Raw genomic sequence first — 26,925 nt, forward strand, 5'->3', positions numbered from 1 at the left:
ATATTTTCCCACCCTTTTATTTTTAATCGATTTATGTGTTTTTAAATATAGACATGTTAAATACAAAGTTTGTTCTATGTAGCATATTGTTTGATCTTGCTTTTATATGCATTCTGACAATGACTTTTAACTGTGGTGTTTAGATCATTTAACATTTGATGTGATTGTTAATATATTTTGGTTTAGATCTATACCTTACTATTTGTTTTCTATTTGTCTCATCTGTTTACTCCATTTTTTCATTTTTCTGGTTTCTTTCGAGTATGTTTTTTGATTCACTTTAACTCCTTTGTTGGCTTATCAGATAAAACTTTTTGTTGCGTTATTTTCGGGGTTGCTTTGGCGGATGTAGAATGCATCTCTAACAATTAGAGTGTAGTCTGGGGTCATGTACTACATCATGTATAGTATAAGAACTTCACAACAGTATATGTCCACTTCCTGCCTCTAACCCCAGCCTCTGTGCTACTGCTGTCATATATTTTACTCCTATGTATGTTTTAAGCATCTTAATTCATTTTTACCATATCCTGAAAACATTCAATTATCTCTTAAAGAGATTTATATAATAAGGGAAAACATCATGATATTAACCCATGTAGTAATTTCCTCATTCATTTGTATAGATCCCTGATTCCATCTGGTATAATCTTCCTCTGGTTTGAAGTAATTCCTTTAAATTTTTAGTTGTACAGATCTGGAGGTGGTGAATTATTTCAGCTTTTGTATGCCTGCATAAGTCTACTTCAAATTCATTCCTGAAAAAATAATTTCACTGAGCAAAAAAAATCTAGGCTGACAGTTATTTTTATTTTCAGTATCTCCCACTGTATTCTAGCTTACATTATTTCTTATCAGAAATTCACCATCACCCTTTACCTTTTATTCTGTACATAACTGGCATTATTCCCCCTGGCTGCTTTAAAATATTTTGCTCCTTATCAATGGCCTTGAGCAATTTGATTATGATGTGCTTTGGTGTAGTTTCCTTCATGTTTCTCTTGCTTAGGGTTCTCTGAGCTTCTTGAATGTGTGGGTTTATAATTTTCATCAAAGCTGAAATTTTTTCAGCCATTACTTCTTCAAAATCCCCATCTTCATCACTTTTGGTAACTCCAATTATGCATGTATTGGGCCATTTGAGGTTGTCCACAGCTCACTGATACTACAGGTCTTTTTATATATTCTTTTTTTTTCTGTTTCATTTGGATAGTTTCTACTATTATATATTCAAGTTCACTGACCTTTTCTTCTGCAATGTTTAATCTGCCATTAATCCCATGCACTGTATTTTTCATCTTAAACATTGTATTTTTCTTGGACATTGTATTTCTTTAGGACTTTGATTTGGGCATTTAAATATCTTTCAGTCTCTACCTAACGTGTTCAAGTTTTTCCTCTAGCTTACTGAAGATAGAACTGTTTCAGTGTTCTTGTCTAGTAATCCTATCACTTGTATCACTTCTGGGTCAGTTTCAATCAACTGACTTTTCTCCTTATATGGGTTGTATTTTCCTTCTCTTTTGTGTGCCTGATAATTTTTTTATAGCTTTATTGAGATAAAATTGACATATAATATTGTGTAAGTTTAAGGTGCACAATATGGTTTGATAGATGTATATATTGTGAAATGGTTACTACAATAAGGTTAACAAATCCTTCATGTTTACTTTTGTATGTGTGTAGTAAGAACATTTAAGATGTACGCTCTTAGCAACTTGCATATGTACAATACAGTATTGTTAACCATAGTCACCATGCTGTACATTAAATCCCCAGAACTTATTGATCTCATAACTGGAAGTTTGCACTCTTTTAGCAACATCTCTCCATTTCCTCCACCCCCAACCCCTGGCAACCACCAATCTGCTCTCTATTTCTATGAGTTCAGCTTTTTTAAGATTCCACATATAAGTGAGATCATACAGTTTTTGTCTTTCTCTGACGCATTTCGCTTAGCATAAAGTCCTCGAAGTTCATCCATATTGCTGCAAATGGCAGGATTTCCTTTTTCATGGTTGAATAATATTCACGTGTGCACACACACAACACATTTTTCTTTCTCCATTTGTCTGTCAATGAACACTTAGTGGTTGTTTCTTTATCTTGGCTATTGTAAATAATGCTGCAATGAACATGGGGGTGCAGATATCTTTTTGAAATAGTGGCTTCATTTCCTTTGGCTATATACCCAGAAGTGAGATTATTGGATCATATGCTAATTCAATTTTAAATTTTATGAGGAACTTCCACACCGTTTTGCACAGTGGCTGCACCAATCTACATTCCCATCAACAATGTACAAGGGCTCCCTTTTCTCCACACCCTTGCAAGTACTTGTTACCTCTTGTCTTCTTGATGATAGCCATTCTAACACTTGTGAGGTGATATCTTACTGTGGTTTTGATTTGCATTTCCCTGATGATTTAGTGATCTTGAGCAATTTTTCATGTGCCTGTTGGCCATTTGTATGCCTCTTGGAAAAATGCTTATTCAGGTCCTTTGCCCATTTGTTAATTCGGTTATTTGGTTTTTGTTTGCTATTAAGTTGTATGAGTTTCTTATGTATTCTGGATCTTAACCCCCGATCAGTTATAAGATTTGCAAATATTTTTCCTCATTCCAGAGTTTGCCTTTTCACTGTGTTGTTTCTTTTGCTGTGAAGAAGCTTTTTAGTTTGATGGAGTCCCACTTGTTTATTTTTGCCTTTGTTGCTTGTGCTTTTGCTGTCATAGCCAAAAAATCATTGCCAAGACCAATGTGAAAGAGCTTTTTCCCTATGTCTTCTTCTAGGAGTTTTATCATTTCAGGTCTTATAGCCAAGTCTTTAATCCATTTTGAGTTAATTTTTGTGAGTAGTGTAAGAGAGTGGTCCAATTTCATTCTTTTGCATTTGAATATCCAATTTTCCCAGCACTACTGAAGAGACATGTGCCTGATAATTTCTGACCGGATGAACAACACTGTGAATATTATCTTGCTGGGTGCTTGGTATGTTTGTATCCATAAAAACATTCTTGAGCTTTGATCTCTCCAACACGGTTAAGTTACCTGTGAACAGTTCAATCCTTTCAGGTCTTGCTTTTTAGCTTTGTTGGTGGGATCAGAACAACACTTAGTCTATGACTAACTTCTTTCCCCTCTGTTGTGCACTGTCACTCTTAGTCCTCTACTCAGTGCCCTGTGAATTATGAGGTTTTGGGAGTGGGCACTATCCTCTGCCCTCTGTGAGCTCTGGGAATGTTCCTCCTAATCTTTTTAGGTGGTCTGTTCCTTGGCCTCTCAGATATTCTCCTCACACGTGATTGTCAGTATTCACCTCTGGAGATCACTGACCGTACTTTACTTCCTGTTATCCAATGTCTTTAGGGCTGCTATTTCATGTATTTTGTCTGGTGCTTTAGTTATTTCAGATGCAAAGGGCCCTGTCATTCCAATTTGGCAGGTAGTTCCCGTTACTTTTTAAAAATTTAGTGGGTTTCGTTGCTTTGTTTGAAAAACTATATCATTTGTGTGTCCCTTTCCCCTACTGCCATTTCCTCTGTATTTACAGTTTTAGCATCTGCATATTAACAAAATGCCAACTGTGATTCAGTGGATGACTCAGGATGAGGGGAAGGGGACTTGGGGGAAAAGGACAAGATGAAGTTCACCATACTTAGTAATCAGAAATCAAAATTCGGAACTGATTTCCCCGCAACAGAGGGGTCATGTAGGCAAGCCTAAATAATGTCACGTGAACTTATTTCTGCTAAATGAGTCATTAACTTTGAGTAGATTATTACAAATGTTGTCTTAAAAAACAAACTGTCAATACACCATACAAGCATTAACACAAACAAGGAGAGGAAAACATAACATTAAAAATGATGTTTTCACATAATACCTTCTGTTGCCATGCCCCAACTTCCCATCTTCTGCCTCACCCCAAGAGTAAACTTCTCCTTCTGAAGAGAGGGCAAGACAGTGTTTTCCTCCTGAGTTCACAGCTACTTTCTTAATAAACACATGCTGAATGGATTCAAGTAATGTTGGGGTAGATACAGACTCTGTCCCTCCAATTCCTAGTCTGCCGCCTGCACCATACCCAGTGGCATACAGCTAAGACAAGAAAAAGTAATACAAACATCAGATTTTTATCTAAATATATTTCAGTAAATAATAAACCAATTAGTTCATTTTAGTAATTAATAACCTATATTTTAGTAATTAATAAACCAGATCAATGCTCTAGATTTTTTTACCACAGAAAAATAAAATTAAAAATGACAGGAATGTTTAAGACTTTATTTTTGCTTTATCAGATCTCTAAAAATTAAAGAAAACATCATAATTAATAGAAACCCCAAATTCAGAAAATGTATTTTGAAAACACAGTCTTTTCCCTGGAAGCATTTCTATTTTTGTCTAGAATAGCAACTACAATTAATACCAAGAAAAACAAAAACGATTTAATTAGCTACTATATGCAAATCCCAGATAAATAACACCTACAGAAACACCCATATGAAAATTATACATATACTTAGTACTTCAGCAAGGCAGCATACAAATCACACAGCAGAATATACTACTTTTCTTTCATTCTAAGTGGGTAATTGATTTGGGACATAAAACATCTTTACCATAAAAAAAAAAAAATCAAGATTGCCATTTCCAGATGCATGTCAAACACCCCTCCTATAACAATTTAAATGCTGTTTCACATTGTTTCAAATGCTCTGCTGCACTGACACAACAGTAAGGAAACTTCAAGGACTAAAACAGGAAGTGAAACCAAGAATTCAGATGGATAAATGAACCCAAAGTCAGCCTCCCCTGGGAAGGTTTTAAGGCTCTCGAGTACACCGGGTGTGGGCAGTGAGGCGCCAAGCCTAAAGGGAGACTCTGTAGAAAGGAGAGGCTCTGAAGTGCTTCCCCTCACTCAGACTGTGAATGAGAACTAAGAAGAAAACAAAGAGAGTTGCCTTTCTCAAAACTTAGGACTGAATGAGAGGGTGGAAAATCTCTCCTGAGAATTCATAACTACAAAAGCTGGTCCTTGAGTTGGTTTTCAGTCTGAATTAATGCTACCTATGGTCTAAATTCCGTAGGTAGAGAATTTAATTTACAATGGCTTAAAGTTGGTAGTACCCAGGGTCACAAATTCTTGTTTGATTAGTGACTTCAAACTAGGCCTCTGACACCACAAACTTCTTAACCAGCACAGGCAGGAGACAACACTATGAAAAAGTGAAAATGTGCTGCCTTCTTCTTTTACTTTCTCTTCATTTAGATACTGCCTGATCCCTCCTCAGTCTTCTGTCTGGAACTCCTCCTCTCAGACACCTTTCATGGAGCTATTTCCCAGCAGTTTTCCATGCTTCAAAATCGTCCCATCCTATCAGAACTTTATTGTTCAGAGTCCCATTTCTGTGAGATACTTAGCTTTCTAAGATGTTAATAGATTCTGATACTTTAGGATATCATCTTTTAAAATGTGTCCATTAAATGCATGGACCCTGTAATAAAATACCTTAGCTGAGAGAAATCAAAAATAAAACAAAACGAAACATACAAAAAACAAACAAACAAAAACTAGGCCTCAAAGAATTTCTACATCAAATTTTCCAAGGAAAATGGTCAGCTCATAGTTTTAAAAATTCCCATTATCTAAAAGGAAGGAAGGCACCATGAGAGAGAGTCAGAAGAAAAAAAAGCCCAATATTATGTTTAAAGAAATAAAAGCTTGAAAGTATCCCCAAAGAATAAGAGACCAGAAGGTAACCCAAAACAGAACTTCCAGAAATTAAAAAAAACATAGTTGAAACAAAAAACCCAGAAGTATTAAACAGAAGATTATAAACAGGTACAGAAATCAGACAACTAGAAAATGGATCTAAGGAAATTATCCAGCATATGGCACAGAAACACAAACAGAAGAGGAAACAGAAAAGAAGACAGAATTTGGGATAGATCTCCTCACCTGAACGTCGATCAGAACTCAAGAGTTTCAGGTACAGATCATACAGAGAATATGGGAGAGGCAATACTTGAAAAAATGTCTGATAATTTACCAGAGTTGTTAAAAGGCCACTTCTCAGAGCCAGGAAGCCCACCCCTCATCCCTCACCACCTGGCAGAAACAAAACAACACAAAAAAGGGCAGGTAGAGTAAAAAGAAATTGACATCTAAATATATTCTAGTGAAACTGTAGATCACTAAAGAAAGACCTTGAAAGCAGCTACAAAGAAAAGATTTATTACCTTCATTTGGGTAAAAATTAATCTGACTGCTGACATCGCATTAGCAACAATGAATGCCAAAAACCAGAAGAATAAAACCTTTAATAGGCTGACTGAAAATAATGGTCAACTGAAAGTGTTATACTCTAGAACAGGGCTTGGCAAATCAGGCCCACCACCTGATTTTGCCACACCCATTCATTTACATATTCTCCACAAGCTGCTTTCATAATTGCAACAGAGACCAGACGATATGATTCCCATAGCCAAAAATACTATCCTTTACCTAGAAAAAGGGCAAAGCTAAGATATTTTTAAATAAACAACAAAAACAATCAGGGGATTAACCAACAGTAGACCCTCACAAAAGGAAACTGAAAATATACACTTAAAGTAGAAGAAAAATGACTGCAGATATAAGATCTGAGACATACAAAATAATTGGTGACCAAAGATGTGTATAACATTTGGGTAAATCCAGAAAACACATGGTCTATATAAAACAACAATAATAATAATGCCTATCATTCGGGGAACAGGTTAGTGCCAAAACACAGGATGACAAAGGATCAGCCTTTTTAATTTGAGAGGAGTATAGAAATACTAATTAACTTTAGATTTTAAATATACATGTTAAAATCACCAGGGAACAACTGAAAGACAGAATTCTCCAGAAAACAGAAAAAGAGAGCTACACTTCAACCCTTGCTATGAGGCTAGCATGACCCTGATACCTTTGGCGGGTGGCCTCTGACGTGGTTCCCAAGAGTCCCTGCTTGCAGGGATTCCCGCCCCTATGTAATCCCTTCTTGGATGTGGGCTAGACCTAATGACTCTCTTCTAATGGACAGAATACAGCAAGAGGGATGGACTGTCACTTCTAGATTAGCTCACACAAGACTGACTTCTGTCTTGCTCTCATGCTCTCCTGCCCTCTCCCCTGCTTGCTCTGATGAAGCCAGCTGCCACATAGTGAGATAGCAAAGAGCTGAGGGAAACCTTAGCCAACAGGTCATGGGGAGCTGAATTTTCCTCAGGCCAGCCTTGCAGCAACTGCAGCCTGATGAGAGATTCTGGGCTGGAGGCCCAAGCTAAGCCACCCAGGGAAACAATAAATGTGTATTGTTTTACGCCAACTGTTGTAAGTTAAACAGATAACTAATATATTGGGTTGGCCAAAAGGTTCTTCCGTTTTTTTCCGTAAGATGGCTCTAGTAGTGCTTAGTTGTCTTTAACTTCATTTGAAACAATTTTGTTAGACTGTATTGGGACCAGCTGTCATTATCAGTGTGCCTTAAAAAAAAAAAAAATCAAAATTGGTGAATTTTTGTGTAGCCATTCTAATACTGAAGATATGGGGGGGAAAAAGCAACATTTTTGGCACATTATGCTTTATTATTTCAAGAAAGGTAAAAATGCAACTGAAATGCAAAAAAAGATTTGTGCACAACATTTGTGCATGTTGCTAATTTGTGTATGGAAAAGGTGCTGTGACTGACTGAACATGTCAAAAGTGGTTTGCAAAGTTTCATGCTGGAGATTTCTTGCTGGATGATGCTCCACAGTCGGGTAGACCAGTTGAAGTTGACAGCGATCAAATCAAGACATTCATTGAGAACAATCAACATTGTACCACATGGGAGACAGCCGACACACTCAAAATACCCAAAACAAGCACTGAAAATCATTTGCAGCAGCTTGGCTATGTTAATCACTTTGATGTTTGAGTTCCACATTAGTTAAGCAAAAAAAAACCTTTTTGACCGTACTTCCGCATGTGATTCTTTACTGAAATGTAACAAAAAGTTCTGTTTTTAAAACAAATTGTGTTGGGCGATGAAAAGTGCATACTGTACAATAATGTGGAATGGAAGAGATCATGGGGCAAGTGAAATGAAGCACCACCAACCACACCAAGGGCCGGTCTTCATCCAAAGAAGGTGATGTTGTGTATATGGTGGGACTGGAAGAGAATTCTCTATTATGAGCTCCTTCTGGAAAACCAAACGATTAATTCTAACAAGTACCACTCCCAATTAGACCAACTGACAGCAGGACTCAACAAAAAGCGTCCAGAATTAGTCAACAGAAAACGCATAATCTTCCATCAGGATAACGTAAGACCACATGTTTGTTTGATGACCAGACAAAAACTGTCACAGCTTGGCTGGGAAGTTCTGATTCATATACCGTATTCATCAGACATTGCACCTTCAGATTTCAATTTATTTTGGTTTTTACAAAATTCTCTTAATGGAAAAAATGTCAATTCCCTGAATATTGTAAAAGACTCCTGGAACAGTTCTTTGCTCAAAAAGGTAAAAAAGTTTTGGGAAGACAGAATCATGAAGTTGCCCAAAAAATGGCAGAAGGCAGTGGAACAAAACAGTGAATACGTTGTTCAATAAAGTTCTCTGTGAAAATGAAAAATGTGTCTCTTATTTTTAACCTAAAAACCGAAGGAACTTTTTGGCCAACCCAATAGTACCATAACCAGACATGGAGTGGGTAAGACAAGAATATTATGATGATTGCACTCATGATCCTGGATCTCCCCAAAATCCCAAACACAAACCAAAAAAATATAAAACAGAACCTGACCAAGTAAGGCTTTTCCAAAGAATACAAGACTATCTGATATAAGGAAAACAATTAATCCAATTCACTATATTAATCCACTAAAGGAGAAAAACATCTCTTTGATTATTTTTTAAACATAGGAAGAATGTTTGACGAAAGTCAGTACCTATTCCTAAATAGAAAAACGAAGGGAACTTCCTTAATCTGATACAGGGCATCTACCAAAACCCCACAGTAAGTGTGTAAAGGATTCCATCACAGTGTTTCCTTTGCAGCCTGGATCTAGCCAAGAATAGGCCCACTACCACCCCTGTTCAATACTGCACTGCAGCACCCACCAGCCTGATGAGCTTCATTTCTCCCTTGCACAGGAGAAAAGTAAAAGTAAAAGACAGGTGAACTGGAAAGGAAGGAACAAAATCTATTTATAGAACATGGCTTTATAAAGAAGATACACAACAGTTTGAGATACTAAGAAAGAAAAGAGTATAATAAGGTCACTAGACATAATGTCAGTATATAAATACTAACAATTTCCATGTATCAGTAGCAATTAATTTTTTAAAAGATAGCATTATGGTGCTTCCCTGGTGGCGCAGTGGTTGAGTGTCTGCCTGCCGATGCAGGGGACACGGGTTCGTGCCCCGGTCCGGGAAGATCCCACATGCCGCGGAGCAGTTGGGCTCATGAGCCATGGCCGCTGAGCCTGCGCGTCCGGAGCCTGTGCTCCGCAACGGGAGAGGCCACAACGGTGAGAGGCCCGTGTACCGCAAAAAAAAAAGATAGCATTATGATAGCAAACAAAAAGGAATACATACGTTTAACAAACTGATATGCAAACAATTATAACACGCTTTTTTATGTATGCTGCATCTCAAAATAAAAAATTCTAAAACCACAGAACACATTAAAGATTAAACAGAGACACTTTAGAACGATAACTGCTTCCAGCACACCATAAGCACTGTCATAATCTTGAGATACTGTTTTAGCACAGAATCGTTATACATGCTGTGAACCAAACAAATGCCCTCCAGCCACAGCTGTCTCAGTTTCAGTGTATGACACAGGAAATGCACCTTCTTACCTTCCCATCAGCTGTCACTGCAAAGAGCGTCTGCTCTCCTCCAATTAACTGCACGGGTCTGAGAGCTGCAAGGGCTTCACATGGAGTGGGGACTTTAACTTTTGCACCTTCGATGCCCCCAAGCTGACCCCTATGATTATGACCCCAACCATAAATTGTTCCACTGCCGCCAGCAGAAAGAGTCCAGTCATCTGGTCGCCTGTAACAAACATTAAGAGAACAATTGACATGGGAAAGACTGCATGTGAAGCACCATTCTCTCACAGACAACATTATTTCTTGTTTCTGATATAGTAAACCTGTTCATCCACTGCACAAGTTGTTCATCTTGCTCTCTTCTAAAAATGCCGTGGCTCTCATGGAGAACATCCATGTTTTCGCCGTCTGCCATTAATTCACGAATTTTCTTAGCCACCTGGACAACATTATTATGAGATTATACATCAAACACTCATCTCTCAAGAATAAAACAAATAATACTAAGGTAAGAAGACAGGAGAGGAGGTCTCCCCACCCAAGAATATGAGGGAATGCCAACATCAACATTGTGACTTTACAGTTAATAAGTAAAATCAACATGATTATATCATGTTGAAGATATTTTAAAATGTCTACACAGTATCATTATATCTTTACTAAAAATAAACTTTAACTGAAATTTACAGTATCAGTTTATTCATTTTCACCTATGTGCTTTTTTCTTTATGATATTCCTCGGCAGGAGAAGTGTTACTGTGTCTCATAATATTGGCATCCTTTTACACTATAAAGAAAACTGTGCGTCCCAAAAGTGGTTCCAAAATAACTTGCAATACCTCATCGAGAAACAGACGGGGCAGTGGTGTTCTCTTGTCCAGGGCCACAGCAACACGGGAGGCCATGCAGTACCTTCGGAACCAAGCCCACTTGTGCGTCTCAGCACAGCAAGGGAGAGTGTCTAATTCCAGGTCACAAGCAAGAGCTACTAGTACCTGCAGCCACCACAAATTAACAACACAGGGACACTCAGAGACACGGCTAACATTCCACTTCACCAACACTGCCTGCCAAAGACAGCCCCACACAGGCTCCCTGTGGGTCCTCCTTCAGAATTCCTCATGCCAGGCTGACTGCCACGTGCCCAGCAAGGGTCTTAGCATCACCAGTGATGTGGATTATTCCTACCCAGTGACTAGCGATGCACCTGACAACAGGACCTCAGATCAGACCACTGCTACAACACTTGCCACCTAAATCAAGGCATCTGAAAGCACACTGATACTTAAAGTACAAGGGCTTACATCACACAGTTACTCCTGAAAACCTTTCATATTCAACTTCAGCAATAGCTACACCTGTCCTCGGGGATGCCTGACACTTGATGCACTGCACTTGATGGCTCTCTGTGGCTCTCTCATCACTTCAGAACAAGTCAAGTATTACCTTGAAGAATGGGCTGTGGAGCAGTTGTTTGCCACCTCTCACGATAGGATCTTCATATTCAAACTGCCTTTGCAAAGCTTCTGGAAGGCCTTTCACCAGAGCAGCAAGAGCACTGCCTGAAAAACTCTTCAGAAAACAACCAAATTATAACCTATCCCAGGAAACCAAATGCAGGGGAGTCGAGTGCTTTGTTCCTGTGAGTCAAATGTTTTATTACACTGATACTGTTCTCCTCTAAAACATGTGATTGATACTTTCAAATAGGAAAAAATCTAAAAGGACATGATGAACACAAAAATAAAAAAGAATGAAAATTCACCTCAGAATGTTTGGTCTTAATTTCAGCATAGCAACTCCCAGGGAACCAGAAAGGAACTTTCTGGCCTACAAACCTCCATCTCCAACACGGTTAAGATCAAGAATTCTTTTCATAGTAACTATTTCATCCAGCAAAACAAAGGGGGTGTGGTGAGTCAGACTCATAAAGTCCAACAGACAATCCTATTCTCACAGCCTGAGAATAGGGCTGTTGTTAAAATCAAAGCCCAGCCTGAACTCAATATAGTAGCAATATAAGGGAGTCTGGATGCAAGAAAAGCTGTCTATTCCTATGTGAAACTTCCCAACTCTTCTCGGTGATTTAGAAGTTTACATTATTAAAGCAACGCTTTAGTCCCAAAGGGTCACGCGACTAGAAACTGTAATGTGATGTTTCGTACCAAAGCTCTTGTTTCCCCATCATCTCCAAGTAGCCTGTTTATGTTAATTGATTGCCCAAATTCAGTTGTAAGAAGCTTCCTTAATCTTTGAAGGGCCCACATTCTGTGACTGGCAGCTGAAATGAGAAGGCAGAAAATGTCAGAGGACGACCATTTTTCTCATGGAGTGAGACAGACCTGACAACGGAGGTGCCATTTACCTAAGGCACTCAGCTGTGCGCACGCTGCCAGAGAGGCTGCAAGGCGGGGGATGATGCTTCTGTTTGAGGCAAGGTTGAGCCGGAAGTCCAACAGACAGGTTACTAAGTCCATGGACGGACAGGAGAGGACACAGCGATCAGAAAGGAGGTCTTTAGGGCCTGAAAAAAGAGCACTATAAATGTCCCCTTGCTGGACAGGGCGAGAGCTACCCCATAAGGAGACTTGGACAGATTCAACCAACAATGAGTGGGCCCCATCCCCCTGGATGCCACGGTTAGAGGGGCGCCCGGGGTGCTGCCACTGTCTTGCACATAACTACGTTCTGTACACTGACATTTTACCTGAAAAATCAAATGGCTTAAGAACTGCAACCAGCAACAGCTGGGAAACTTTGGGTGAGGATGGAAGGCTAACGCCCAACAGGCAGACAGCTGAAGCAGTTCACTGCAATTCTGATCTTTGCCATGGCGGGGCCTTGGGCAGTGCTGTCTCCCAACACCACAGGAGAAGGTGGACCACAAAGTACTAAATGAACACGACATGTGTGTTTCCCTCGCGTGGGTCATCAAGCCTTGGTGGCCATAAGCCTCCTCCTCACCTGCAGCTGGCATGATGGGGTAGACTGTGAAGCGCCAGCCCCATCCATTCACAGACCCGTCACTGATGAACTTCCACTTCAACTCATCCCCCGGGATGCGCAGCTCGCTGGACCAGTCAGACCACTCCCGGCCTGGAGGACAGAAGCACACTGGGGTTGGGTTCACCCGTCATCAGATCAACAACAACTTCTTTAGATACAAAGCAAAGTCATTCATGCCACGTCTGAAGAATAGCTGGCTCCTCCAGCCCACTCCCCACGTGCGTTCATACCATGCCCTTCGACTCACACTGTAGCAAGCAGTTGAGAAGTGGAGGGCAGGCAGACACTGCTCCAACAGAGACACTCACACACAACCACGATGCTGTGTGAGAGGCCCGCAGAGACAGCCCACGCTCACACCCAGGGTCGGGGCCGCAGGGAGGTCTCTTGGGGAAGGTCTGATATAATGGCTGTTACCCAGGCAACAAAACAGAAAAGCCCCGGTCTTTCCCAAAGAGGGTGCAAATGTTCAAAGGCACAGGGGGCACCCCTGCGGCACAGGGGCAGCTCAGCAAGGAAGAGCCACCCTCAAGGGAGAGTGGAGCAGCCCAGCCAGAGCCCGGGGCCTGGGGTGCCACGGAGAGGAGCTAGAGAGACAGGCGTGTGGCGTGCTACCCCAGCCAGGCTTCTACTTCGAAGCGTCGTCGGTCAGCGGCGTGGCGGCAGCCTGGAGGGAATCTTGTTGGAAGCATAGAAACCGGGGGGGAACATCTCACAACACTACTGAAAACTATATCGACATTTGTCAAACTGCCAGAAAAAAATCCACGCTCATCTGTGACACCACTTCATCCGAAGTAACGTTTTGTGAGTAAAATTCTACTGGGTCACAGCCAGGCCCATCGTTTACGTTCGGTCTGTGGCTGCCTTCACTACAAAGGCAGAGGGGAGTAGTTATGTCAGGAAACGTCTGCTGACCCTTGCTCCAGGTGAAGGATAAAGAAGTCTGAAGAGATCTATGTGTGCACGCACGCACATACGCACGCACACACCCCCGCACTGATGATTCTAAAAAGCCCAGTGAAGAGCATGTTAACAAGCCCCTAGACAGAGTGATTCGCTCTTGCTCAGCCTCACGTTGAGCATGAGGTCACTCAACCTCCTGAAGCACATCAGCAGAGCAGAGAGAGGCGCAAAGGAGACACCTCTCACCCACTCCAGTGCTGTCCACCACACGCACAGAACACTTCCTCCGTGTGCAACCCAAGTCCTCACTGCAATCAATTAAAACCCAAAAGCCTTTAAAGCCTTGTAGTATGTCAACATTTACCTGGCACGAGCCCAGCACTACCACACACCTTACAGCACCGTCTCTACTGTCTGGCTGAGACTGGGCCCCAGGCGGCCTGTGCTCCCAACAAGGACCCATGCTCACACTAGTCTCCCAGTAATCCCACCCATCAGTGGTTAGGGGCAAACATCACTTGAATAATTATCTTACTGAAAGTACTGGGAAGAGGCAGATAAAACCTACTGTATTTTGCAGCTGGATCACTTATGGTCCCTTCCTTAAGTCTTACATGAGAACGAAGCAGTAGTAATGTTCTGTTTAGTAATGCTAATGGTTCCATTCTACAAAGCAAGCTCAACTGGCTTCCCACCTGACCGCACGGAGACAATCCTGTTGACGCCGTCCATGACTGTGAGAGGGTCGTGGCGCCTCTCTGTGGAGCACTGCCGGTCAAACTCCACCCTGAGTCCTTCTGCGCCTGGAGGACAAGCGAGCACAAAACACAAAGTAACAACTCCCACTCAACATACCACAGACAAGGCCAAAAGCCACACAGAAGCAGTGAGACTAAAATGATGTGTAACAGCTAATGAAAAGCAAAACTCAGGAAGAACTAACCTCAAAAAATAAGAACCTAAGACTGAGCACCCCTCTCTCCCACCCTGCCTCCCACAAAAGAATTCACCTGTGATGGAAACGCCAGAAGACATTCTCACTTGGCCAACTGGTTTTGTGGTCTCACTTCTGGGCACATTTTCATGCTGCAGCCCCAGCTGTGAGACCACGCTTTATTATCCCGCCCACCCCCATATTTAAAAAGCCATATAAAATCACATGCATCAAGCATTTAGCATTAGATCTAGAGTCTTCTCTGGGACAAATTAGCTTACAAAAGAATCAGTAAAGGGTAGGACTGGGTTATGGTGGAGGGAAGAGGGTGGCAAAATAACTATAAAACCACTCAAAATGATAAAAAAAAAACAACAGTGATTCCAGGGCTCTTCAAATCAATTAACGGCAAGCAACAAATTGAGAAGTGATTATTTATGGAAAAACCTGCCAAACTTGGGTAGGGAGAGTGAGAGCCTGTGGTGTCCTCGCCTGGGGCTGCTCTACGCAAGCTGGGGCACAGCTCTACCAGGGTGGGACTCTACCTCCTGGGGCTTTATGCTCACTGTGTAGAGCAGGGGAAGTGCCCGGGCAGAGATTCTGGAAGTCAGAGAGTAGGGAGGGCAACTGAGGACACACAGAAAAACTTGCATCTTTGCTGGCCCGGGGACAGGGGTGTGGCTGGGGGGGGGTGGTGCCAGACCTGAGAACTAGCCAGAACTCTAACAGGAAGATCCTGGAAGTCAGAGAGCAAAGAAGGGCTCAATGAGGACGTCATCGAGGCCTGGATGACGCGAGGCACGTGTACTCAGGAAAACGGAAAGAGCTGGGCGCACACACACGTACAGGGAAGACTGCCAAAACACTGACTTCCATGCCCTCCTTGCTCCCACCCACACAGAGATCCACCCGCAGAAGGGAACTCAGCAGGCTTGAGCGCCAAACCAAGCAGACATAGAGCAAACCCTAGAAGTCAGGCTAGAAAACAAAAATCAAAATAGAAAAGTGAGCAGGGATCCCAGTGGATATGTGATGTGGGGGAGAGATTTCAGAGAGTAATTCCAGGCATGTTACAAAACAAACACACAAAACAACCAAAGAAACCCAGTGACAATTACAAATCTTAAAAAAAAGTCAGAATCCAGGTGACACAATACAATCTAAATGTCCAGTTTTCAATAAAAAATAATAGGATAGGAAAAAACACTGAAAAGTGTGAGCCATACTCAGGAAGAAAATCAGGCAACAGAAACTGACCCCGATGGCCAGATGCTGAACTGAGTAGACAACAACTTCAAAGCAGCTGTAATAAATATGTTCAAAGAGTTCAAGAAAACCAGAGAAAACATGATCACAAAGGAAAATATGATAACAATGACTCGAAGAAAAAAGTACTAAGAGGAATTCTGGGGGTGGAAAAAGTACAATGACTGAAATGAAACATTCACCAGCTGGACAAAACAGCAGATTTGAAATGGCAGAAAAAAAGAATCATTATACAACTTGAAGACTGTGTAATTTCTATTACTCTAACTGGAGAACAGAAGAAAAAAGATTGAAGATAAATAAAGTCTCATAAACCTGGGAGACAACATCAAGCATACAAACATATGCATAATGGGAATCCCAACCCCCCACAAAAAGGGGGCAGAAAAAGTACTTGAACAGAGATAGCCCCAAATCTCCAGTCTAATGAAAAACATTAATCCACAGTTCCAAAAATTAATAACCCCAAGCAGGAAAACACAAAGAGATCCCCACCCAGACACATTATACTGAAACTGTTGAAAACTAAAGACAAGGAGAAAATCAGGAAAGCAAGAGAAAAAGACACATAACATATAGGGGTACAAAATACAGCTAACTCTGACTTCTCTTGAGAAACAATGAACACAAGAAGCCAGTGGGATGACAAATTTAAAGTGATATGAGAGAAAAATGCTTATCAACTAAGAATTCTATCTCCAGCAAAACTATCCTTCAAAAGCGAAGGCAAAATAAAAACATTTCCAAATACACACATACTGAGAGAATCCACTGACAGCAGACATGATTTAGAAAAACCACTTAAAGTATTTCAGGCTGAAATAAAATGATACTGGATAGTAACTTGAATCCACAGGAAGAAATAAAGAGCACTAAAAATGGGAAAGACATGGATTGAGAAGTAAGGTTTTTTTTCCCCTTTTCTTAATATTTTTACAAGGTGAAAGACTGTATAAGGAAGAGCTTAGGAAACTATATATTCCACTGGAGAAATTTGTCCCACTCACCATTTTTACATACCTGTGAGCTGAGAACAGTCTGTACATTTTTTAATAGTTGGAAAAAATTCAAAATAATATTTTGTGACATATGAAAGTTGGCCAATCCCTGGCACAATGCGATAATTATTAAATCACATACATATATTTGTAATACATATAGTTACAAATATGTTGTACAGGTCTGCAACATATACAGATACAGTATATACAACAATAACAGCAAAAATGAAGGAAGAGGAAATAGAACTATAATGAAGCAAAGTTGCTGCATTTTACCAGAACTAAAATATTAACCTGACGTAGACTGTGATAAATTATGTATTTTAATCCTCAGAGCAAACACCAATAAAAGTGGTTTAAAATCAACAGAGGAATTTAAATGGTGCACTAAAGAAAATTTTGTTTAATATAAAACCAAGCACTGAAGGAGGAACAAAAAAGGACACAAGACACAGAGAACACACACAGCAAAATGGCAGATGTAAATCCAACCACATTGTCTATAACTAACTGTCTTCCTAATCCAGATGTAAATCCAACCACATCTATAATTACATTAGATATGAATGGCCTAAGTACCTCAATCAAAAGGCAAAGACTTAAGGATGGTCCTTAAATATGTTCCAGGTTTAGGCCATTTGTCTTGCTTTGTACTTGCCATCTGCCTTTTCATACCCATGAAAAAGAAAACCGAAGCAAGGATGCAAAGAAATACTACAAACTATAATGCAAAAAAACTGTCTTGAACGACAAGACCTGAAACTACATTTTAAAGGGGCGCAACCCCTTATCTGAGAATATCGCCTATAACAACCAATATGAAAACATATTCTAGTAAAATTACAGAAAGAAAGCACAATTTATAAGGGGGTAAAATAGACTATCATTTTCCCACTTTCACAGGAGAAAAACATATTTAAGGACCAGCAAAGAAGATGACGTGGAGGGGACAGGAGAGAGAGAAGGGTAGAGAGGAAGAGACTGTTGTTGGAGAGGTGAACAGGGCTCATGTAAAGGTGCACAGCCCACCATCAAGGGTTTACAGCCTATTTTAAGGTTACAGGGGTGTACTGGTGGGTTTTAAGCAGAGTACCAGTATGTTCTGACTCGTTTAAGACAATCTATCTAGATGCCACGTAAGGAGTTGATTCTGGGGGACAAGTAGGTGAGAAGTAGAAGGTGAGAAGTAGAAGCAGAACATGTATATTATACTAGTATATGACATCTAGTATAATAAACGAGGTGAGACTAGATGGTTGGACCCAGAATGATCTGGAGTTGGTGATAAATGACCTAATTTGGAATATATTTTTAAAGTAGAAATGATAGGACTTGCTGGTAGACTGGTTATGAAGTAAAGAGAGAAGCAGAAAAGAGGAAGAGGGATACCAGATTTTTGTCTTAGGCAACCGCTGAGTAGAATTATCTTTTGTTTTGTAAATTTCTATGAAAGAGTAAGAGCTCAAAGTTAAAGAAGCTTTTCTGAATGCCATCTCATTCTAAAAGTTTAAGAATACTAGTTTCACATAAAAATGATCAGGATAAAAGTATCAAGGTCAGAAATCCAAGAAAGAGGGGATATATGTGTATGTATAGCTGATCCATTTTGTAGTACAGTAGAAACTAACACAATGCTGTAAAGCAACTACTACAATAAAAATTAATTTAAAAAATGTATCAAGGTCAAATGCAATAAAAAGTTATTGTTATAAAAGAGAGAATAAGAACAGAATAACATTTTCCTACAGACAATGAAAGCAAGCCAGAAAGATGTACCCACAAAACACATGAAAATTATAATCTATTATTTCAAACCAAGCTAAAAGAAATTAGGAAAATGATACAAGATATGAAAGAACAACATAAATTAGAATTAGGACAACCAAAACACTAAATGAGAAAATAGGGTAAAGAATTTTTTTTTAAAATTCAGAAATGAAAATTAAACTAGAAAGAGCACAGGAGCAAATAAACACAACGAATAATGCTTTGAAACAAACAGAAGGACAAAAGGGAAAAAAAGAAAAAGAGATAAAATGCACTTGAGGGACTTTCCTGGTGGTGCAGTGGTTAAGAATCTGCCTGCCAATGCAGGGAACACGGTTTGAGCCCTGGTCCAGGAAGATCCCACATGCCATGGAGTAACTAAGCCCGTGCACAACAACTACTGAGCCTGCACTCTAGAGCCCGCGAGCCACAACTGCTGAGCCTGGGTGTTGCAACTATTGAAGCCCACCCACCTAGAGCCCATGCTTTACAACAAGAGAAGCCATCATAATGAAAAGGCTGTACACCGCAACGAAGAGCAGCGCCCCCGCTCACCACGACTAGAGAAAGCCCACGCGCAGCAACGAAGACCCAACGCAGACATAAATTAATTAATTAAACTGTTCCTCCAAAACTGTTTAAAAAAAAAGAAAAAAGAAGCACTTGAGAGGGAGTAGCCAACACTGACTCTAAAACAGCGGTCCCCAACCTTTTTGCACCAGGGACAGGTTTCGTGGAAGACAATTCTTCCATGGCCAGGGTTGGGGGTGATGGTTCCCAGCAGATGAAGTTTCGCTTGCTCACCCACCGCTCACCTGCTGTGCGCAGTTCCTAACAGGCCTCAGCCCGGGGGACCCCACCCCCACCCCTGGCTCTACACGGCATCCAACACAAGAAAATGACCACATATCCATGAAAAAGAAAACTGAAGCTAGGATACAAACAAATACTACAAACTGTAATGCAAAAAAACTGTCTTGAAAGACAAGACCTGAAACTACACTTTAAAGGGGCACAACCCCTTATCTGAGAATATCGCCTTGTAACAACCAATATGAAAACATATTCTAGTAAAATAATGGAAAGAAAACACAATTTATAAGGGGCGGGGGAAAAGATTAGTATTTTCCCACTTTCACAGGAGAAAAACATGCTATCCAAAAAAGCTAACTTTCAAATTTGGGCACAAACTCTTAGAACAAGCTGACCTCAGTCGGGGCTGCTGTCCTCTGAGCCCTGATGAGGAACTGATGAGAGAATGAGCTTCAGACAATCACAATAAGGAAGGAGACAACTAAAACTAAATGCAAATTAAAAGGAAGGAAGTAGAGTATGTAACAGCTATTATGCTCTGGGATATACAGTATAATCATTTAAATAAAGTTACAACAATGAAGAGAGCAAGAAAAAAATTTTGTTAAATATTTTCAGTAACTATGTGCATTTTTGGTAGTATTAGAATTGTATCCTTAGTCTTTTGTGCATGTAGTGTGGGATAAAGCAAATAAGTAATTATGAGATATTCTAATTCTATCATCCCGTGTCTTAGAACCAGGATTTTGGGTATGGAGCAAAAGAAACACTGACATAACAGAAGAGGTTAAAAGTAGAAACCTTGTAGTTCTGAATTTGGCTCTATCATATCATTATGAACTCAAAAGAAAGTCAGTCAGTCAGTCTTTCTGACTGTCCACTCATTCATCCTATCTCTGTCCACTGAAAAAATCTAGAAACAATGATAGCCCAGTGATCTGAAATGCTATCTCCACTAAAAGATACCAGGGCAGATTCCAGGTGGAGGGAAGAAACTACATGACAAGCCTAAAGCATCCTGTCATATCAGACTATATGGGAGTCACTACAAGAGCCAAACTGAAGAGGTTCCTGATGTCTAGAGATGGGATAATCTGAGCTTCCGTAGGATAATAGTCACAATGGATTAAAGCCCATCATATATGTTTAAAACCATGAGTTCAAAATGACATAAAAGAAAAAATAGGTAATTCCCTGGCTGTCCAGTGGTTAGGACTTGGCGATTTCACTGCCGTGAGCCTGCGTTCAATCCCTGATAGGGGAACTAAGATCCCATGAGCTGCGAGGTGCAGCCAAGAAAAGAAAGAAAAAAGAACTGGTCACCTTCAAAGAATGATAGGTAACCAGTTCATTCTCTTGAAAATGTAAACAGAAGAAAAATGTCAAGCTTTTATCCTGCCTTTCTTACGCAAACAACCAACCAAAGGAGAGGACATGTCCCTATATAGAGTATTCTAGCAAATAAATAAGAAAGCAATGGAACGATTAGAATAGCACCATTTTGCAACCTCTAATGGATTTAACGGCCTCAGGCAATGAGCATCAGTAGCGGCTGCCATCACGAAAGGAGAGACAAGCAGATAGCAGGTGCTTCCAGATGCTGGATCACAAATACCAATGGTCTCAACAAAGGCTGAACTAATTGGGCCTCTGAATCAGGGGAAATCTGCAGAAAGACGGGGCTGGGGAGCAGGTGGAAGTGCAGCAGGAGTGTGCAGGTCAAAGGCCCAGGTTCCTCCATAGGTGAATTGTTGAGAAAAAAGGAAAAAACTGTAGGTCAAAAGAAACTTAAAAGATGGAAACTATTAATTAAGAGAGGTAAGATGACAGTGCACGCTTGGGTAATAGAAACTGTCCAGAAACACAAGCCAGGACAGTGTTACTTCAGGGGAGGACACAAGGAGGGCTTCTGTGGACAGGCACAAAAACTCTAGACCTGAGTTTTGGTGACTAAGGCATCCATCTAATAAGCATTAAGCTAAACATTTACTTTGCGTGGTTTACTTTATCATGCTTTATTTCAGGGGGGGGTCGTTTTTCTAGCAAAGGTGGGAAAAGTGATTCTAAAGCAATTCCGTAGCTTCTTTTCTATAAAACAATGACAGCTGCTTCTACTGATGCAATTGCAGAAATGAAGCTGTTCTACAGGCAGGGATGCCCCATTTCCTCCCTGGGGCCAGCCCTGAGTACCTGGTATCTTCACTGTACCGCTGGAGGAAGTGTCATCAGTGTAGGGATGGCTACTCTCCACCACCACGGGCTGAGAGGACAGGCGGCCACTCTGTGAGTCTGTGGCTACATCCTCCAACTCGGTGACACAGAGCTCCAACAACATATCTGCCACCTGCAGGAGGAAGCGGGGTACAAAGCAGAAGGACGTCAGGATGCCCGCCCAATTCAGATCTTTCCATAGGGACGGGGGCAGAGTGGAGGCCTTGGGAGTTTGAGAAATCTAGTTCAAATTAGGGCTCAGTTTCCTCACCTAGAAAATCAAGACAGCACAGAGCTCGCAGAGGTAGCAGCCAGGAGGTGCCTGACACACCCAAAACACCCAGTACATGGCAACTGATGAAATGAAATGCCTGTGATTACAAGTTTCTCTTTACATCAAGACAAGATTTCTTCTGCCCCAGGAACAAAACTATCAAGCGAAGGAGCAAAAGGTATAAAAAGGACCAAGATCCTAGAGGGCACTGGGGGCCAAGCAGGAGGGAAGCAGGAATGGAGAGGAACGACCAAGCTGTCCAGGTTGAACAGCAGCAGACGGCATCTGAAATGAGGGCTACAAATATGAAGACAACTGGGGGTGTCTCTTGACTCAGCCTCCATACCACATTCTCCCAACAATCCATAATGTTCCAATTTCATTTGAAAATTTTAGTGATTCACACCATTTAAATGGTCAATACTGGTGATTATAAACTCCTTGACTGCTATTTTTAAAAACAAACAAGAATATGCTGTTACGGTAATAACATATTAACCTCCAAATATTTTTAATTTAGAGAAAAATAATGAATCTATTCTGTACGTTTCAGAAATAAATGATTGTTTTTATCTATTTTTCCTCATACTTAGATAATAAACAGATTAGCTTAGCAAACAGCTTTATTAATGACAAACTAAGATCACTGCCATTTAGATGTTATCATTATAAATTCAAAAGTTTCTCTTTTTTTCTTAAACAGTCCCAAATATCAGGTCAGAGTAGGACATAGGAGTAGCATCTTGCCACTGGCCAGGAAAGTTTGAAGACAATCCCCACCTTTGTTTCTGTCTCCCCTTGAATCTGAGATGCTGACATCATCAAACTTCTAATGCACAGCCCACTAGGGCTCTTCTGGGCTTCAGAACCTTCCTCTGCAAAGCCAGTCAGTCCCCCAGGAGAGGCCAATAAGCTCTGAGGCGAGGGTGACAGAGCGGTCACAGCTGTGGTTCTGTCCTCAGAGCACTCAAGAGTCCACCACCATTTCTCCCACCCACCAGCAACCTGAGTGTCTTTGAGGCAGTAATGATCTCTGAGAGCCTCAGGGTGCTTATCTGTAAACAAAGGGAAAGTCTGTGCTCCGTACTGAGAGAATGCACCAAGAACCAGGCCTGGCAGGTAATGTGTACAAGAAATGCTGGGTATTATCACTTTAAATCCATGTTCTCATTCCATCCTTTCCTCACACAAATACAAAACTTGTGAAAACATTAATATTTTGCTTATGGCAATTCACCTTGATTTAATCTCTCAGAATTATGCCAAGTAACTTGCCTCAAAAAACTACAAAGTAGGAAACCTGTAACTTTTAGTTCTTCCTGAATACAATTAAGAAATTAACAAGCCCCTAAAATACCTACCAAACCATTTACTATGATTTCAAGACACTTGACCATACTTAAGTAATTTATGGTTTTGGTGGTGGTATGGAACTTGGAGAAACACAGATGACCCATCTGCACAGGCACATGGCATCAGACTCCCTGACACAGCCAGTTCTGAAAAGGCAGAGCAAGGCTGCTGATAAATAAGGGTCCTTAAGGAAGCCCAAGGACTTCAGGACTAATCAATTCTACTTTTAAGATATATTGATATGATACTGACTTTACACCCTAGACTAGCCACATGTGGCTGTTCAAATTTAAATTAATTAAAGTTAAATAAAATGAAAACTTCAGTGCCTCAGGTGCACTAGCTACATTTCAAGTACTCAGTAGCTACATACGGCTGGTGGCTCCCACACTGGATGGCTCGGGTACAGAACATCACCATGGCAGAAAGTCCCACAGGACCCAGTACCACCAAATATTAAAATCTATTTTAAATAGTTAATACTTAAAATACTGTGGTATTGGAGCACAGAAACTAGATTAATGGAATAGAAAAAAGTCCATAAAAGTTTAGAATATGATAAAAAGTGCTCTTCAAATCACTAGGGAAAAAATGGATTTATTCAATCAATGATGTTGGGGCAACATGTTCGCCATCTAGGAGAAAGTAAAGTTGAATCCTCACTTTATCCCTTACATCACGATAAATCCCAGGTAGTTCAAAAAGGTAAATATAATAACAGATGAAAACGTAAAAATGATTAGAAGAAACTTGAGTTTTTTAAACAATGTCATGCTGGTAGCATATTTTCGGTATAATACAAAATCCAGAAGCCATAAATGAAAAAACTGGCAGATCTGACTTCGTAAAAACTAGAAATTTCTAAATTCTAAAATATCAAAATTACATCAAAAGGCAAACTGGGGAGCAACTGCAGCACAGATGACAGAGAAGGGACTCATCTTTAGCAGGAGCCCTTCAAGCACGAGACAGCATCAGCCCGCCCACCTGCCTGCAGCTCACCTGTGGGTAGGCAGCGCCCATGCCAGACAGCACAGCCGAAAGCACATCCTTGCCCTTGTCCCCGGCCCGGCCGCACACAGAGAGCTTGAGCAGGTCCACCATGACGCGCGTGTCATCCACAACCAACAGGCTGGTGAACTCATCCAAGGACTGAAGTTCCGGGCCTGACGCTTTATTTTGGCTTTCAACATCCTAAAAAGTCAAACAATTAAAATGAGGAATGATATGTTAAGAGGTAAACAGTCATAAACTCAAAGGATACATGATTACCAATAATGAATAAGGGACTTTCTGAGAATTTAAGACCATGAAATACTAGATTAAGAAATGACAAGCCCCTAAAATCTCCAGCACCCTGCACTATGCTTTCAAGATCGATTACCTATTTCACAAATTACCAATGGCTGTCAAAAGGAATGCCTAAACTATAAAGAAATGACAATTTATACTGTGACCAAGTTCATAACAGAGGTACGTTACAAGGGGAGACTTGGAATGAAATCACACCATGTAAAATTACCCCCATAGGGTATGTTTGGGAGTTTTCTATCAACTAAATTTGTACACTATGCTTTTACATATTTTGTCTAGATCCTCTCCATAATTCTTTCTTAGAATCTTATTTAATGGACTTATTGGCATGTAACACATTGTCCATAATCTCTTGCCCCTTACGTTCTTTTAAAAAGAAAATATACAAAGTGTCTTCTCAATATTCCCCTTGCACCTCCCATTCACAGTATGTCAGTTAAAACAAACCACATCTGCGATCATTTACCTCTTTCCACATTAGCAGAGGAAAGGAGACGCTTGTTTGCCTGTGGCAGCACCACTGACACCCCCAACCCCGCATGAGGGTGGGGGTGCCCCCCCGGGAAAGCCACCCCACAGCCTGCCGCCCACCACAAAGGAGCCTCTTGGGGGCTGGCGGTAGGGTCCAGCTTACAGGGGGGAATAGGGAGCCATCAGAGCTGGGAAATCCCCCAGCTTCTGAGCAACACTGAGACCTGTGCTGAACAGGGGAGCAGCCGGGCCCTTCCCATTCCCCAAGCAGAGTCCAGCTCTCCAGGAGAAGAACAAGGTGCCACAAGTGCCTCTTCTCTTCTCTCTTGCCTTCTGGATTTCAGTAAAACCAGTGCCAATGCTTTTCAGAAACAGAAATGAGCCAGGGGAAGCACAAGCCCCACTTAGGAACCTTAAGGGCAATGTGACATATCCAATGCGCAAAGTCCATCAATGCTCAAGTTGGCCCTGGAAGCCATAGCTCTCTCGGGCAGGAGCACGGTTTCTCCCTTTAAAGAAATAGACCCTGCTCCTACCTCTGAATGAACACTTAGGGAATCAGTAAGTGAAATTCATCAGAAACGATGACATTCCAGAATCTCACTCGCTGAAGACCAGCGGAAGCATCCAGTGGAATATATTAATCATATATAACATCTTTGGTCTTATTTGAAGCAGGATTCAACATTTTTTTGGTGGGGGGTTTAAAAAAAAAATAGAGGACAAGTCCAAAGGAAGTGCTAAAAAAATAAAATCACTAGCTGCCTATCCTTGAATAAGCCCAAAACTAACATGAAAATTACTTTGCCATTATTTATGAATCAAACCAAAACTGAAATGATAGGAATTAAGGGCTATACTCTGGATAATGCCTATGTCTCATAAATAATTGGTAAGAAAGAAATTATACCATCCCTCTTCTAGCTAAAAGCAAAAATTTTGCATAATTCAGATTAATTTCTGCATTAAACCCTCACCCTAGGAGACTGCCAAATATCAGAAGTTGAGTCCAGACACCTAATTTATAAATAGCAATTTCCTCATCACCATAGATGGTTATGACGATTTTCCATAGGACATATTTTCATCAGCAGTAAAAGCATAATATAAATCCAGAGTTCCAGATGTAACTGACAACAACGTGTGCCTGTTCCCAGGGTTGGCCGGCAGGGAAGAGGGTGGGAGCAGGCGCGATGGCCTGGCATGGGGGCACCCGGCGAGCTCGGGAGGGCATCCATGTTGGGGCGCCGCGTGTTAGAGCCAAGGGGAAGATGTCCCTGCTCTGGGCCAGCGGCACTGGGTGCAGGGGTGAGGGAGGTCACAGGTCAAGCAGGGTGAGAAGTTATCCCTGCCGAGGGCAGGCTGGTTCTGCGTGCCAGAAGCTGTGCAGGCGACGGGCGGTGTCCATGTGGGAGAGGAACGACAGCGAAAATGGGAGGGTGGCTACCTAAGGGCAAGTTATTAAACAGTCACTAACAGGAGCCAGGTTTCTCCCTTTCAGAGAAGAGTTTCCAACACAGAAAGGGAGGAAAGTAGAATGAATCCTGTGCAGTTACTAGAATTGATGGTATGGCTGCGGTTTCACTATATGTAGATATATAACAAAATAAATATTAATGTGTATAACTTACTGCATGGATGCACACATGCACACGCACGCGCACACACGCTTATTTCCTAGCTCTGCCCAGGAACAGCGGTTGTGAACAGCAGCCCCCCCAAGAGCAGTGAGCACATGAAG

General features: G+C 41.1%; 1 protein-coding gene across 4 annotated transcripts in view; it reads right to left on the bottom strand.

The window, feature by feature from the left end:
• The window catches only part of HERC2 (HECT and RLD domain containing E3 ubiquitin protein ligase 2), a 231,499-nt gene that overhangs the window by 23,029 nt on the left and 181,545 nt on the right, over nt 1–26,925 (bottom strand). For all 4 annotated transcript variants that reach the window (XM_032636780.1, XM_032636779.1, XM_032636778.1 and 1 more), the window contains 11 exons: nt 24,402–24,593; nt 21,752–21,905; nt 14,476–14,583; nt 12,833–12,964; nt 12,234–12,392; nt 12,034–12,149; nt 11,315–11,440; nt 10,708–10,863; nt 10,192–10,307; nt 9,893–10,091; nt 3,887–4,101 (listed from right to left, as the gene is read on the bottom strand). In XM_032636780.1, the coding sequence (XP_032492671.1) occupies nt 3,887–4,101; nt 9,893–10,091; nt 10,192–10,307; nt 10,708–10,863; nt 11,315–11,440; nt 12,034–12,149; nt 12,234–12,392; nt 12,833–12,964; nt 14,476–14,583; nt 21,752–21,905; nt 24,402–24,593 (1,673 nt within the window). The remainder of the gene's footprint in view (nt 1–3,886; nt 4,102–9,892; nt 10,092–10,191; nt 10,308–10,707; nt 10,864–11,314; nt 11,441–12,033; nt 12,150–12,233; nt 12,393–12,832; nt 12,965–14,475; nt 14,584–21,751; nt 21,906–24,401; nt 24,594–26,925) is intronic.

Source organism: Phocoena sinus, chromosome 7, assembly GCF_008692025.1.
Source record: "Phocoena sinus isolate mPhoSin1 chromosome 7, mPhoSin1.pri, whole genome shotgun sequence".
Lineage (NCBI taxonomy): Eukaryota > Metazoa > Chordata > Mammalia > Artiodactyla > Phocoenidae > Phocoena > Phocoena sinus.